At 34.8% G+C, this 17549-nt stretch overlaps 1 protein-coding gene across 18 annotated transcripts in view; it reads left to right on the top strand.

Annotated features, from left to right (window-relative positions):
- The window catches only part of VEPH1 (ventricular zone expressed PH domain containing 1), a 184503-nt gene that overhangs the window by 13382 nt on the left and 153572 nt on the right, over positions 1-17549 (top strand). For all 18 annotated transcript variants that reach the window (XR_005651754.1, XR_005651753.1, XM_039857868.1 and 15 more), the window contains one exon: positions 9541-9756. Coding sequence is in view for 16 of the 18 variants with exons in the window: in XM_039857868.1 (XP_039713802.1) it covers positions 9541-9756 (216 nt within the window). In the remaining 2 variants the exon portion in view is untranslated. The remainder of the gene's footprint in view (positions 1-9540; positions 9757-17549) is intronic.

The following is a 17549-nucleotide window of genomic DNA, read 5'->3' on the forward strand; positions in this document are numbered from 1 at the left end:
CTGCAGCACCTGGTATTCGTGCTTTGTTTTGAAAATGTAACTTCTCACTCAAAATCTCTTTAAGTTCCCCAATGCTCCTTTAAGTTTTGACTTCAAATTTCAAGTCCTTTTTGGAATACATTTACCTAACAATCATTTCTTCTGCTCCCTTGGCTCTCCTCCCAGACTACTTTGGGTGAGATTGTCACCTTTTCAATTCATCTTCTTCTCCTACTCCCAACCCCATCTTCTCCATGATGTTCACCCATACTTAATTGGTGCACCCACCTTCCAATTCTCTTTAACTTTTTAACAATAAAAATGTTAGGCGCTCGAAAATAACTCAATTTAAGCAATTAGATAAAATGGAAATCACCTTCATGTCAATTTCTATTTCTTCTCTTTCTTTCCAAAGGTAACTAATATGCTTATTGTAGCATGTTTTATTTATGCATGTTTTATTTCTGTGCTACATATCCATGACTCAAAATTACTTACAGTGTTATAGTTTATGTTTTTAAACTTTATATAAATGCTGCCATGGGCTCGATATTATGTTTTTGAAGTTTAGCTGTGTTGGTATATGCAGTTCTAATTCATTTGTTTTCAGTGGCATAGAGTATTCCATTGCACAACTATGACACAGTTTGTTTATCCATTCGTCATTTGATGGACATTTACTATTTAAACAGTGCTATGGTGAACCTTCTTATAATTGGCAATTTTGTGCTAGTATTTCTAGTGTACGCATCTAGGAGTGAAACAACTGTTTGGGAGTGGGGGTTGAATACTTACAACTTTCTAGTATACCACCAAATTGCTCTCCATTGTGGTTTTACCAATTTATACTCCCAGCAGTCATGTGGGAGAATTCCAGTGGCTTTATATCTTCACCAATGCTTATTTGTGAAGTTTTTAAAGTTCTTGTCAATTTAAGATTAAAGTTCTTGTCAATTTAAAAATTGAAGATTTTTAAAGTTCTTGTCAATGTAAGTGAAACAGTATCTGATTGTTGTTTAAATATATTAGTATATTTTATACTAATCCTTTGCCACTTATGCATATTGCATATTTCTTACTGCAGATGTAGGTTGCCTTTCACCTTTTATTATACTAAGTATTGGTATCTGGTAGGACAGATATTTCCAATTCCTTCTTTAAAATTGTTTTGATTTGTTTTTGTTCTTTAACAATTTTATATTAGGTTTCTCAAGTTTCATGAATAATTTTGTCAGTATCTTCACTGAAATTGCATTTGGTCTATAGATTAATTTAAAGAAAATTAACATCTTTATGGTACTGTCCTATCTGTAGATACTGTATAGCTACCCATTTATTTAGGTCTTTTAAAGTATCTTTTAATTAAGTTTTATAATTTTTCCTTAATGATTTTGTCATATATTTTTTCGATTCATAATTTATATTTTTTAGCTGATTATAAATAAGATCCTTTGTAAAATTATATTTTCCAACTATTTTTTCATGTGATCATAATAGAAATAACATTTGTGTAGTGATCTTATATCCAGTAAACTCACTCAACTCTCTTTTTCATCCTAATAATTTGTCTATAATTTTTTTCATTTATCCAAAAAATATATTAGGCATCTTCAATGTGCCAGACACTGTACTAGATGCTGAGGATACAGGACTGAGCTAAATAGACCAAAAAAAATCTCTGCCATCATCCATTTAATTGAGTGAGACAGAAAGTAAACATAACAAATAAGGAAAATACATAGCATATTAGAAGAAGATAAGTAAGAAGAGGACAAAGAATTAGAAGCCTGAGATTTAAATGGGCAGAGGTGGTAGGACATACTGAGAAGCTGACATTTAAACAACTTGAAGGAGATGAGGGATTAATACTTGTGAATACCTGGAGGAAATCATTTCAGGCAAAAGAAACATCCAGTAGAAAGGCCCTGAGGTTAAGGGAAACCTAGAGTTTTTGAGAAACAGCATGGAAGTCAGTGTGGCTGTAGCAGAGGGAGCGAAGCGTGAAGGTCATAAACAAGTCAGAAGGGAAGTAGAGGCTGGATCACGTAGGGCCTTGTGCAGCCATTGAAGAGTCCTGACCAGAGAAGGAACAACATCTGACTTTCTTTTTCCTATGTTGAGAAGAGTCTGTGGAAAGGCAACGGTAAAATCAGGGAGGCCAATTAAAAAGCTACTGCAATAATCAAGATAAGAACAGAGACTGACCATTATGGAGCAATGGAGTTGGTGAGAAGTGTTCAGATTCTGGATATTTTTTGAAGGTGGAACCACCAGAATTTGCTGATGTGGTATGTAAAGAGAGGAAGAAGAGGAAGGTGAGAGGTGGGGGTGAGGAGAGAAAGAGAGAGAGAATTTCAAAGATTATTAGCCTGAAAAACTGGAATGATGAAATTGTCATTAAGTAAGATGGAGAAGACTGAAGGAGGAACAAATCTGAGGAGGAGAATAAGAAGGAATCAACAGTTCTGCTGAAGACATGTAAAGTATGAGCTGTCAGATGCCTAAGTAGAGACATCATGAAGATAGTTGGATATATGAGTCCGGAGTTGAGGAGAGAAGCCTGGGCTGGACAACATCATCTTGGAACTCATCAGTCTTGAGACTAAATGAGATCACCAAGGGAGTGAGTATAAAAAAAGTAAGAAATCCAAAGACTGAGCCTAGTGCTCAGAGGTCAAGGAGATGATGAAGGAACAGTAAAGAATGGAGAGAAAGTCTGGTGATGGAAGAAGAAAGTCAGAAGAGCATGACATCCCAAAAGCCAAGTGGAGAAACTGTATCAAGGACAGAGAGATGTCAAATGCTGCTAATAGGTAAAGTGAGATGAGGACTGAGAATTGACCATTAGATTCAGTCATGTGAAGGTCATGTGATGTGACAAAAGCCATATCATTGGGTAGCTGGAGTAGAGTGAAAGCTGGAGTAGAGTTAGTTGAAGACAGAATGGAAGGAGAAGACTTGAAGAAAGTAAGCAGTGATAACTCCGGGCATTTTTCTATAAAGAGGAGCAGAGAAATGGAGCAGTAATTAGAATCAGGGAGTCTAAAAAAAATTTTTTTAAGATGAGAGAAACAGTCTTTAGACATTTTTATGTATACAATCATTGTCTTAAAATAATGATGGTTGGAGTCTTCTCTTCCAATCCTCTGCCTTTTGTTTGACTTCTCTATCTCGTTGTCCTGTCTAGCACTCCAGAATAATTTTGAATAGACTGGGAATAGCAAGAATCCTTTTCTCATTCTTTAAAGTGAGTTTTCTGACTTTTCAATATAAATATGATGTTTGTTCCAGGCTTTAGTTTAATGCCCTTTATCAGACTAAGGAGGTTCCTTTTTCTTCCTGTTTTTCTAACAGTTGTTTAATTTTATCAATTGCTTTTTCTGCTCTTCTGAGATAATTCTATTTTGCCATTTAATTGTTAATGTGGTGAATTGCAGTAATAGATTTTTAAAATATAAAACTATTATTGCACTCCTGGAGTAAAATGAAATTTGACATTTATTTTAATATATTTCCTAATCGTGTTTGTGATTTTTAAAAGAATTTTTGAACTATGAGATTGGCCTATGATTGTCCTTTCTTCCACAGTCTTTACCTGGTTTGGGATCTAGTTATACATATTAGCCTCGTAGAATGAATTGGGAGTTGTTTCCATTTCTATTGTCAATAAGAGTTTTATAAGATTGTGATGACCTGTTCTTCGATTTCATAGAAAGCTGTAAAAACCTTTGGGTACCATGAGGTGTTTTTGGTTTGTCGTTTTTTTAAGTATATTTTTAAACTACTGATTGAATTTCTTAAAAGAAAATGGGGAGGGGGTTCTTTCATCACTTTTGGTAAAACATTTTCTAGGAAATTATGCATTTTATCTGAGTTTTCAAATTTATTGGCATAAATTTACTTGTATTATTCTTATTTTTGTGTTCTACTGCATCCGTATTTAAATTATCTTTTCCACTGGTATTTTCTTTTATCAGTATTTTCCAATGGTATTTTCTTTTATCAGTATTTTCAGAGCTTTGTCTCTTTTAAAAAGCTTTTAGCTTAATAATTAGAGTATAGAGTATCTTTTTTCTTTCATTAATTTTTTTATAATAATTTTTTATTTTTCAGTTATACTTGGCATACAAGATTTTAGTCTGTGTCTTTTAACCTGAAGTGAGTCTCTTGTAGGCAGCAATATGCAAGGGTTCTGTTTTCTTATCCATTCAGCCACACTCCCTATTGATTGGAGCATTTAATTCTTTTTCATTTGAACTGCTTGTTAATAGATATGTAGTTATCTTCATTCTTTATTCAGATTTTTGCTACATATTTTTTATGTAAAAAGAAGTCCCTCCAACATTTCCTGTAATACTGGCTTGGTGTTGATGAACTCTTTTAGCTTTTTCTTATCTGGGAAGCTCTTTATCTGTCCTTGGACTCGAAATGCTAGCTTTGTTGGATAAAAATAATCTTGATTGTAGATCCTGGGTTTTTATCACTTTGAATATTTTGTGCCAAGTCCTTCTGTTCTGCAAAGTTTCTTTTGAGAAATCAGCTGCCAGTCTTATAGGTGCTGCCTTGTAGGTAACCAGTTGCTTTTCTCTTATTGCTTTTAAGATTCTCTTTGTATTTAACCTTTGGCATTTTAATTATGATGTGTCTTGGTGTGGGCCTCTTTGGGTTCAACTTTTTGGGGACTCTCTGAGCTTCCTGGGGTTGTATGTCTATTTCCTTCACCAGGGTAGGGAAGTTTTTTCATCATTATTTCTTCAAATAGGTTCTCAACCTCTTGCTCTTCTTCTCCTTCTCATGTTGTTGCCATTCCAACTGAATTAGGTGTGTTGTTACCACAAATATTGAATTAAATATCAATTTAAAATGTTTTCAAAAACTTATTGGCAATGCATAAAGGCATGGAAAGAAAGCACCAGAATATAAATTTTATATTAGTGAACCAAATATTCATTATTGAGGGGAATGACAGAAATTCCACATTTTCTTGCAAAACAACAACTGAGAGCTTTATGAAGACTAAAAGAGAACTTCCTCTTTTGTGACCGAGATATTGGTCAAAGACTGTCTTTACACTACAGTAAGTAATGCAACTAAAGAGGAAAAACAGGCAAGTCCCTTGTAAGAGATGAAAGGAATTTCAAGGAAATTAGAGGCTAGTACCATCATTTAATGTCTTGCATAGAATTCTCTTTAAGGAATGATGTAACTCACAATTTAATTGGCATGGCAGTCTTTTTTCTTTCTTAAAAATGGAAGATCTTATATTTGACACCTTCTTACATTTGTAGAATTAAAATAACTATGTCTAAAGTTATTCAATAGCTTTATTTTCCTCCTATTACCATAAAAACATTGGAATGCTTTAATGCCTATCTTATATTATTACTAATCAACACTTTTATTTCACCTTGTTTAATACCACCAAAACTATTTCAAATTACTGACTTTTTAAAAATTCAGCCAGTGTTTACTTTGGGTACCAACTACTTCTCTTTTTCTTTTCTCATTGTTCTTTAATTTCATTGTCATCTTTTTTTTTCCTTCCGTATCCAAGTGTCCACTTTCTGAAGGATACATTTTAAAAGTCCTTTCAGTGGAGATCTATTAGTGATAAACTCTCTCAATGTTTGTTCTTTTTTCTGAAAAAGTTGTTACTTTGACTTTAATTTTGAATTTGAATTACCTAGATGTAAATTTCTAGATTGGCCGTCTTTTTATTTCTCAGTAATTTTTACTATTGTTGCTACTAAATTTGCTGTCAGTTTGTCATTCTTTATACCTAATCTACTTTTTCTCTGTATCTTCGGTGTTCTGTGGTTCTATTATGTGTCTAAAAGCGGCTTTATTTGTATATTCCTACTCAAACCTCATTGTATTTTGTTAGTTTGAATTTTTACCTTTTATCAATTTTGGAAAGTTTTTAAATATTGTATCAAATATTGTATTTTCCATCTAATCTCTCCTTCTGGAAATCTTAATCTTATTTATTCACTCATTTATGCATTATATAAATATTTTTTAGTATCTCCTATCTTTCAGCAATATTCTAGGCATCGGTAATGTAATACTAAACTAAGTAGATAAAAATCATTTCCTCTCATATCCTTCATATTCTATTCTATTTTATCCTCCACATCTCTTAACCTTTGTATTTTCCATCTTTATGTGATACATTATGTTTTAATTTCCTCGGCTCTGTATTTTAATACACTGAGTCTTTGTTTAGCTGTATCTCATCCACTAATTCATCCATTCATTGAAATTTTCATTTCGAAAATTTCATATAGTTCTTTTTAACATTTTTCTGGTCCTTTTAAACATGATTTGGTCTTTGTTTATATAAAAAAATTATTTTTCTTTATACATTAAATCATTTTGAACATATGATTGCATAATATAATCAATAATTACATTACCTGAAGTTATTGAATATCGAATCTATTCTAAGTTTCATCTGCTTACATGTGCTCATATTGGCTTATTTCCTTGTGTGTTATAATTTTGGATTTTTGAGTTCACTTTAAATAGAATTTTACCATGTCAATACTGAATGGCTGGAGTTGAGCATTTTGCCCCGCAAAGTAGTTTGCTTCTGCTGGAAACTCCAGCAATATTATTGGCTCCAGGACAGCTTTTATTGTTGTTGCTGCTAGTATTGTTCATGTCTTGACTTTGGAGAGTCTTAGAATGATAGAATAAATAAGTGTATATGTATGCTTTTAAAAGTGGAAAAAGTGATATAAATATAAAGAATTATTAGCAGGGATGCCAATATAGAATGTAACAATAAGAAGGGAGTAACTATGTGGTCTTTTGTGTTGTACAGTATTAAGTGGTTGTGGAATAAATGTGTAAAAATTATAACTACAGAAGGAAATATATGTAACTCACTGTGTGTTATAAAGATAAATGCTACATAGCAGGATCTTGTTCTGGTAAAAGTAATAATTCTGCTGCATTAAAATAAAGGATACACTCACCAACAAAGGAGGGAAGTAAAAACAAATATACTAAAACAGTTCATCAAATTTAGTGTTGTCCATTCTATGAATGGGAAGGTGGATTAATATCTGGAAATTTCATCTAAATAGTAATATAACACTTCATATGCATAAACCAGATTTTAAAAAAATGGTTACCTACATAGATGCTAAAAGGGCATTGAAAAAAAATTAAAACAAATATATGAACTTTGAAAATAGAAAGTGATGCATCCTATATGATATAAAACACTTACAGTATTTTCCTGCATTAGAATAAATTTTTCTATAAAAAAATGAGAAACTAAAATCAGAAATTAAACTAGTATTTTTGCTTTTATCACTCTTATGTGAAATAGCTTAGGAAATTACAGCTGATTCAATAAGCCTTGAGATATATAAAAGATAAAGATACAAACAGAAATCTTTCTAGAAAATCCAGGAGAATGATCTGAAAAATTATCAAAATTAGGAAGAGTGGAGTTAAATATCTGTATATAAAATAAATACAAAAAACCTGTAGGTTGACTTAATTAGCAATAACTAAAAGTTCTAATGAGGAAAAAACAAAGATTTTATTGACAAAAACAGTAAATACATGCAGTATACCAGTAAAGACTTTCAAAACTTTGTGGAGCTTATATTAAAAAATGGCAAAATTAGTATTGTAAAAGAATTGAGAAATGGAACAAGCAAACTGAAAAAGCAGGCTTGAAATAGAATCTGACATGTATAAAATAATTACTAGGAAATGAATTATTCAGTAAATGATGGTGGGAGAATTAGATTAGCTATTCAGAATACAGTGTACATTTTTACTTACTTTCATAAATACCAGATAGATTTAAGAGCAAAGTGAATAGTTAAGAAATTAATTTCTAAAATAACAAATATTAAATGTTTTGTCAAGTTTTTAATCTAGAAAAATAGAGGTAAATTTTTATTAAAACTTTGATAAGGAAAAGGTGATGTGGGGAAAAAAAGCTGCAATAGGAATTAAGGAGAAAAAAGTGAATGTGTAGATGGATATTTGCACGCATTTGGAATGCCTCTGTCAAGTAGGTGAAAAAATGATGAGCCTGGTTTCCCCTAAGCAAGGGAACTGGGCTGAGAAGGAGACTAACTTTTCACTGAGAACACTTTCTTTGTATCTTTTGAAGTTTTATACCATGTCCATGGATTTCATTTTCAAAAAATAATGATTTAAACAGCTTAAATTTCTAATTTAAGAAAGAAAAAACAATTAAATCCCCAAAGACCAACCAATTTTACTATCTAAAAATCTATCATGTCAATAAATAGCTGTAAAAAGTACAACTAAAAATAATAGAACATGGAGACATATTTGCAAGCAATATGCGAAATGCTAATTTAAGAGAAAGAGATACTACACCAAAGGAGGACCAAAAAATGAAGTCATCTAAGGAAAAATAGACATAAGATACAATGAGCAATTCCCAAAGGAAGAAATACAAATGGCCAATAAACATGAGAAAATATTCAACCTCACTTCTGATCAAAGAAATTCCAAGTAAAACAGCAATGAGATATTGTTTTTCGCTGATCGAATTAGCAAAACAAAAATACTTTGTCCTTGCAAAGGTACAATGGGCAGAGCATGTTTTCACCCAGCTGACGAGAGTATAAATCGGTAAGATCTTTCTGGGAAACAGTTAAGCAGTTTTCACGAGCTTTAAAAGTGTTACTGTCCTTTGCCTCAGAAATTTCCACTTCTGGAGAATCTGGGCTCTAAATAATCTACAATTTGGAGGAGGTTTCATGCATAAGATGTTTACTGCAGCATTAGTTATAACAGTAAAAAATGATTGTTAGAGTTGGAGCTTGCAGTAGTAGGACAAAAGCCACATCACTCCCAACTTTAAGGGCAAATGATGGTGTGAGGTTTCAGTGCTTGCCTTCTCTGTCGTACTTTCAGGTTTGTCATTCCACCATGTAGAATTCACAGTCAGACTAATTTCCCAATTAAAGCCTCCATTTAGACGTTTCGAAGGGTCATGTATCTCTTAATAAAGATAATTAGCTATTTGAGGAAGATTTAAAATAGAGGAATGGGGGAAAATTTGGTTGGGGAAGAAAAAAATGGGTTTTGTAGTTATTTGAATTGAAGAAAAGATAGATGAAATAATATGTTCTATTGTGTACATGAAAAGAAAGCTTATGATGAGAAGTTAAAAGTTAACTTCAAATATTTCACAAAAGTTACTGACATGTCAGAGTAAAAAAGTAAAGTCTGACCTGTAATAGACTTAGAAACCAAAATAGTCTGAAGATGAAACTCACTTGCAATTGAATAATTATGCTCCTTTGGATTCTCGTAGTAACCTATACATGTATCTATGATAGCACAGACCTGCTTCATTTTGGCACATGTGCAAATTAGGCTCTTCCACAAGAGTCTCATCTAGAAAGAAGGCACTTATTGTATTGAGCTTTACAGCATCACTTCTTAGTACTCAGTGTGACATACTCGTTGGCTAAATGACTGAGTTTGTATTTTGTTGGTGCTTTGAAGGATAACTTTCCAGAGCACTATTTAACATGAAAGTTTTCTTCCAAATAGGATTACCAAACCAATAACAATGACCAGGCAGTGGTTGAAATCTGTATCACAAGAATCACAACAGCCATCAGAGAGACAGAGTCAATTGAAAAGCATGCCGAGGCCCTCGTGGGGCTATGGGACTCCTGCTTGGAACACAACCTAAGACCCTCTGGGAAAGATGAAGACACTCCCCACGCAAAAATCGCCTCTGATATCATGAGCTGCATTTTACAGGTATGTCAGTGTTCAACATCACACTATTTGTTACTGGCTTGGCAGGTTAGGAGAACATGTGATGTTTCTGACCAAGAGCCAACGTTTCTGAAGTGTTTGGATACTGTAAAAAGACACCACAAACCATCAATAGCTAAGCCAGACAGGCTTAGTCATTAAGAAACCAAGAAGTTTCTATCAAGCCCTTACTGTATACAAGACACACTATGAGGAGTTCAAAGGAATACCACAGCTAGCTCTAATTTGTTTGGAGAGAAAAGACATGTGCATATAAAATGTTAAAAGTAAAGCAATGTGTGCCAAGATTCAGATGAGATATATTGGGAAACGCAGAAAAGGAGAACTTTTATTCAGAGAGACCAAAGACGGGGTGGAGACTGAACTAAAGGGCAATGAGCTTGGAATATGTGGGGAAAAGTAACTTAGTCATTTTTAAGTATATATCTATATGTATCATGAATTATCCATAATTATATTTGACTGTTCTGATCATGCTTAAATTCTTTCTTTTGGCAAAAATGTGAATTTGGAATTTTGGCTCAGCCAAAAATCAGTTATGTAAGACTGAAATGTTGGGCAGGTCACTTAATTTTCTAAGCCACAGTTTTCTCTGTGTAAAATGCAGGTGAAGCAACATTGTCTATGACAAATTTTATCAATCAATGATATTAATAGGTATTTCTCAAAGAAAAAATTCTGCAGTCAAATAAATTGATAAACACTGAATTCAAATTTTCCCTTTTGAGCTATCACAATCCTTCGTAGCATATTAAAGGCTCTGGAAAGTCCTGCAATAAAGAAAGGCTGTTTAGTACAGCATTTTCCATTCTGATTTGACCATGGAGCTTTCTTTCCCCTCCCTACCCACAACACAACATTTATGAATAGCCTTCAGAACTATGGTTCCACTAGCACAATTCGGGAAATCCTGATTCTGTTAAAGAGTTTGGCACTGTGTATGGCAGCTAATATTAGTTTCATTTCTTCTCCTTTTCTTACAGTTGTCATTGCTTAACTGGAACAAATTTCATTTTGTCTCCTTAGTCCAGGGACTGGCCAACTGAACAAAAAGACTCTATTACACTGTTTTTGTTTGTATGGTTGTTTGGTTGGTTTTTTGTGTTTTTTCGTTCTTAAGATTTGGGATGGAAAGGGAGAAAGGGGGATTTCGACAAAATTAATGAGAGATTAATGCAGCTTGGCTATAACAACAAAGACCTAATATATCTGTTCTTCACTGATTATCTGGAGTATGTTATTGATATACATTAGAAACACAGATTATTTTACTCTAAAGTGCCACTCTACAGACATTCAGACAGTAACTCACAAGTCAACTGTACACTCCAGCTCCCATTGAATTTCAAAACCATTGATCTAGATTCTAGAGCAGCACTAACCAACAAAAATAGAATGCAGGCCACAAACACTAGCCACCTATATTATTTAAAATTTTCTGATAGCCATATTAAAAAGAAGTACAAAGAAATGGATGACATTGATTTGATAATATATTTTCCTTAACTCAATATATCCAAAATATTATTATTTCAACACGTACTCAATATAAAAATTAATGAGATATTTTTATACTGTTTTATGTCATGTATTTTTTTAAATAATATTTTATTTTTCAGATACAGTAGCATACAATATGATATTAGTTTCAGGTACACACCACAGTGATTAAACATTTACATAATTTACAGAGTGATCAACCCAATAAATCTAGTAACCATCTAATACCATATACAGTTATAACAATATTATTGACTATATTCCTTATGCTATATTTTATATCTCCATGACTATTTTATGACTATCAATTTGTACTTCTCAGTCCCTTTCCCTTTTATACTCCTACCAACCCCAACTATCTGGCAAACATCAAAACATTCTCTATATCTATAAGTTTGTTTCTGTTTTTGTTTATTTTGTTCTCTAGATTCCACATAGAAGTGAAATCATATGGCATTTGTCTTTCTCTGTCTGACTTACTCCACTCAGCACAATACCCTCTAGGTCCATCCATGTTGTTGCAGATGGCAAGATTTCATTCTTTTTTATGGCTGATTAATATTCCACGATATAAATGTACCACCTCTTCTTTATCCATTCATCTATTAATGGACACCAGATTCTCTCCAAATCTTGGCTATTATAAATAATGCTGCAATGAACATATGGATTCACACGTCCCTTCAAAGTAATGTTTTGGGTTTCTTTAGATAAATACCCAGAAGCGGGATTACTGAGTCCATCTTTGTCCTTTGTTATAGCCTTTGGTTCAAAGTCTATTTTATCTGATATGAGTTGCTACCCCAGGGTTTTTTGTTTTGTTTTTATTTTCATGAAACATCTTTTTTCATTCCTTTACTTTCAGTCTGTAAGTGTCTTTCAATCAGAAGTGAGACTCTTGTAGGCAGCATGTGTAAAGGCCTTATTTTCTTATCCATTCAACCCTCTTATCTTTTGATTGAAACATTTAATCCATTTACATTTACAGTAATTGTTGCTAGATGTGTAGTTACTGCCACTTTATTATTCATATTTTTTTATCTTTTTTCTTCTTCTCCTTAAAGATGTCCCTCTAACATTTCTTGAATACTGACTTGGTGATGATGAACTCCTTTAGCTTTTTCTTGTATGGGAGGCTCTTTATCTGTCCTTCAATTCTAAATGATAGCTTTGCTGGGTAGATTAATCTTGGTTATAGGTCCTTGCTTTTCATCACGTTGAATATTTTGTGTCAGTCCCTTTTGGCTTGCAAAGTTTCTTTTGAGAAATCAGCTGACATTCTTATGGGAGCTCCCTTGTAGGTAACTAACTGCTTTTCTCTTGCTCCTTTTGAGATTCTCTCTTTGTCGTTAACTTTTGGCATTTAAATTATGACATGTCTTGGTGTGGGCCTCTTTGGGTTCATCTTGTTTGGGACTCTCTCCACTTCATGGGCTTATATGTCTACTTCCTTCACCAAGTTAGGGAAGTTTTCGATCATTACTTCTTCAAATAGGTTTTCAATTCCTCTCTTTCTCTCTTTTCCTTCTGATACTCCTATGATACAAATGTTGGTATGATCGATGTTGTCCCAGAGGCCCCTTAAACTTTCCTCATTTTTTAGATTCTTTTTTCTTGTTGCTGTTCTGATTGGGTGTTTTCTGCTACCTTATCTTCTAAATCACTAATTCGATCCTCTGTTTCATCTCTGGTTAATTCCTTCTAATGTGTTCTTTATTTCACTGTATTCTTCATTTTTGACTGGTTCTTTTTTATATTTTCTATCTTTTTATATTTTCTATAAAAACATCTTTTTATGTTTTCTATTTCTTTATTAAAGTCCTCACTGAATTCATTTTCTCTTCCCTTCAATTCATTGAGCATCCTTACAACTAGTGCTTTGAACTCTGCATCTGGTAGATTGCTTGTGTCATTTTGTTTATTATTTTTCTGGAGCTTTGTTCTGTTCTTTCATTTGAGACATGCCTCTTTGTCTCCCCATTTTGGATGCCACTCTGTGTTTGTTTCTATGTATTAGGTAGGACTGCTATGTCTCCCAGTCTTAGTAGAGTGGCCTTATGTACTAGGTGCTATGTCTCCCAGTCTTAGTAGAGTGGCCTTATGTACATAGTTAGCCACTATGTGTGCCTTCTGTTTGTAGTGAGCCTTGGTTGCTATTTGCATGTCAATGGGAATTGAGCCTCAGGCTGATTGGTTAGGAAGTCTGGCTGGTGAGGGGCTGGCTCTATGGAACAGGATTTACTTTAGCAGGGCTGTGGTGCCTTCCCAGTCTGCCCTATGGGTGTGTTGAACTTGGATGCAACCCTGGGTGGTGCTCCAGCTTTGTCTGAAGTTAGCCACTATGTGTGTCAACTTCAGGGCCTCCTGAGATGGGCTCCACCAAAGGCCAAGTTCAGCCAAAGCCTGTGCCCTTCATAGTGCCATGTGGCTTGAGCCACCAAACAAATCACAGATGGCAGACACCTACACTGGACTTAGAGGTGCTTAGAGAGGACAAGCCACTAACAGGCTGGCTGCCACTAGTGCCAGGCTTGGGGCTGCTCAGCAAGAGGTATGGGGCATGCTGATGCCAGATGCTGCTTATTTGAGTTTTGTGAACATTTGAGAGATTTTAGGAGTCCACAACAAGACAAGCCATTTGTATAAAAAAGCTTTCAGCTTGGGTGGGGTGGGATTTCACGGAATCACCAGGGCAGAGTGACCAGTGTTAGCCAGGTTGATGGAGGCTCCTTCCATCTCACTCAGCCACAATCTCCACTGCGAGGCCTTGTGAAGAGAAGTTTTGGAGACTTCTCTTCCCAGGCTGGTATGAGTCTGGGATCCCTCACTCCTCAGGGAGAAACTCTGCAGCCGAGATATCACTCATGATTTAACTGCCCCATATGCGTCTAAGACCAGCCCACTCCACCAGTCTCGAGTTGGCTTCTTCTGTATTTCCTTAGTTGTAAGACTTCTGTTCAGCTAGACTTAAGGGGATTCTCAATAACTGTAGTTTAGTTGTAATTTTAATGTGGTCATGAGAGGAGGCAAGCACAACATTCACCTACTCTTCCATCTTGACCAGAAATCCTGGTGTATGTTTTAGCAGATATTAATTTGGAATATTTACATTTAAAGTTGATAGTGGCTCCTATGTTAGCACAGTTCTAGAGAGTCAGGAAGACTTTCTAGAGATCACTTTTGGAAAGAGTTATAGAAAATAAGCAGAAATTTCACCAGATAAAAAAGATGGAGTGAGAGGACATTCCAAGCAGAAAAAAACAGCTTTTGCAAAAGTCTAGATTTGCGAGATAAAACCAAGGTCAGAAAATTATAAGCAGGTTGCCCTTTCAAAGTGCCCCAAATTTTGGGTAAGGCATTATGTCTTCTACCTAAAATTTTGGGGTGGGGATGGTAGAGGGGAAGTGAATTGATTTTGAGAGATAAAAATGCTAAACTTACTGCTGATCAATGACTCAATGTAAATGAGTTTGTAAGATTATTGAGAGAAGGGCTATGAGGATAAGCACTGATATTTTGGAAAGGGACAGATAAAAAAGCAAAGAGATAGGCCTCTTGGTTGAGAGGGACAAAGGAGTCACAGAAGTGGACAACTCCAGCCCATAGGACCAGTGTAGGCATAGGGTCTTCTTAGTGTGTCCTTCAAGGAGGCAGATGGTATTAGAAAGGAAAGCGCGAAGTCCTAAAGGCAAACTTGCCTTTTATCCCAAAAGTCAGTGATTTGTCCAGGCCATCCTTGGGGATATACTCCTAGAAATCAGCCACAGTAACTAAAGGCAAGGCTATGGTTGCGGCATTGGCATTTAGCTGTCGTCGAATTTTAAGGAGAACTTTTTTGGCCTACGGTAAATACTGAAAAGGTAATTTTATCCTACTTGTAATTTGGGTTCTTGTGTGAACCATGTAGAGAACCAGATGACTCATGTTCTGTTCTGTTTTTTTCAGTAAGATAAAACAGTAGATTAACTTTCAAAAGTCATCCTTAGCATTTTTAGTTGGTACAACATATAAAAAGAATGATTTCCTCTCCACCTCCCCCACTTCTCCAGATAAGCATCCCGGCATCCGGCAAGAGCCCATCAGTTCTTACCATGTCCTTGTCCATTCCACTTGATTTTTACCCCTAGTCACTTCACTGTCATTTCAAACTTATATATGTTGACTCACAACAGAAACTTTCTGTCTTATTTCCCCTCCTTTTCAACCTACACTCCAGCCTACCTCAAGGACCATTTCTATTCCTCTTTGAATGAGTAACTACATTGAATCTTTTCTTTTCTTGGTCCCTAAATTTATGAATTTGCTACATTAACCTTAAAATAACTTCTAAAATTCCAGAATTCACCTCCTATAACTTCCTCAATATAAAATCACTACAGGTGGTGTGTAGTATGCACTTGTGAGTTCTGCTTTCTCTTGCCCTGGGTGATATGCTTTCACTAACTCACCTCATGTCCTTAGATAAGCCTCTCAACCTGTCATATAAAATAAAAAACAAAGAATGAACCAGATGATCTCTCAGATCACTTCCTGGTTTGAAATTCTGACTCACTTAGGAAATGCTGAGAGGTAGCATAACAAGGAGATTTAGAGCTTGAGGGTCTTAGAGTTAGATGCTCTTGGTCTTATATAAATAAAGGAACTTAGTTTACTTCTCTAAGCCTCTGTTCTGCCACCTGTAAAATGGATGTGACAAACTTGCTGCTCATGGAGAGCATCTTTTATTACAAAAGCAATCACCCTGTGTGGTCTAGCCATTATCCAGAAGTACCTATTTCATCGTGGCTTTCTCTGACTAGATTTTGATATGGAGTTGACCAATATCTATTTCTTTGCTGCTGGAAAAATTCTGAAAGGGACAATGCCCCCTTACAAATCATATTACATTCTAAAATAAATCTAAATGTGAAGAGGGTTGAAAAAAATTAAATGCACCTCAAAGAGGTTGAAATTATGGCTGATGTGCTAGAATGAAATTCTAGAGAATCAAGGGGACTACCAGCCTGACATTGAGAGCCAGCGCCTGGCTTCACTCTTACACTACTAGTTACAGCCTCTTCCCCAACCAAATCACTTAGCAGAGCTATTGTCAAGGAAGCTCTGCATTTTGTTTCTTTCTCCACCTCTGCTCACACTGTTGATGACACCTATAAAGAGGAAGATTGCCCAAGGGGGTTATCTGGAGGGTGGAAGGAAGAATAGGAATGATCCCCAAATCTACTATAGGAAAATCAGGAAGTATCCATTTTTCCTCTTTATAGAGGGACCTATTGTCCATTCTCTTTGACTCTACACTTTAATTTTCTTATTTCTTCTTCTCCAATTAATGTTGAATGAAGATTTAAAATCTGCCCCTGGCTGGCATTGCATCTGAAGTGCCTTGGACAGTTTTGAGAGCATTTCCATTGTAACTCTAGAGACAGGACTGGTTATGTTGGTCTAGAAATTGATTCAGTAGATAAGCCCAGCTCTGTAATTTACTTGCAGTGTGATACTGGGCAAATTAATCTTCTTATGCCATCATTTTTTCATTTTTAAAATCAGATGATAAGAATACCTGCCTACTGAGTTTGTTGTGAGGGTTAAATGAACAGTCATTTAAAAATAGACATAAAATCTTTAGGACACAGGAAGTACTGCATGAATATTGACTCTGATTGATATCATCATTAGCATCATCTACAGTAGACTCTAAACTAGCACTCAACACTTTATAACAAGCTATTGATTTAATTTAAAGCCATTGTTCATTGCCTGTTTCCTCCTCTCCAAAATATAAGCTCTGTTTTATTCACTGATATAATCCTGGCACCTAGAACAAGTGAATGGCACACAGTAGATGCTCAAAATAATATTAATTTATTGAATGAATGAATGAATGAACAAATAGCTCATGAGACGTGACTGCTTTCTGGCTTCCACACGAGATAACCTTTTCCCCAGAATGGGCCATGGTACTAATTTCTCAATTAATGCCATATGAGACAGTGGAAATAGGAGTAGATTGGGACACATATCTCCAGATTCCTGAGACTCGTCTCTCATTACCTGATAGAAAATACACTAGGAAAACTCAGGAGTATGTGCCATTTAGATTTTATATATAGCCATGCTGCTAAGAACAAACATTGTCTTTGTAAATCCAAATTTATTTTAATTATCTGATCAATGATGTGGAATGAATAACCATAAAATAACTATTTTAGTAAATGATGTTTACTATTTCTTGAGATTACTATTTTATGGCACTCACTTGAATTCAAGGCCTGAGAGCC

This window comes from Pteropus medius, unplaced genomic scaffold (assembly GCF_902729225.1).
Source record: "Pteropus medius unplaced genomic scaffold, Ma_sr-lr_union100, whole genome shotgun sequence".
Classification (NCBI taxonomy): Eukaryota; Metazoa; Chordata; class Mammalia; order Chiroptera; family Pteropodidae; genus Pteropus; species Pteropus medius.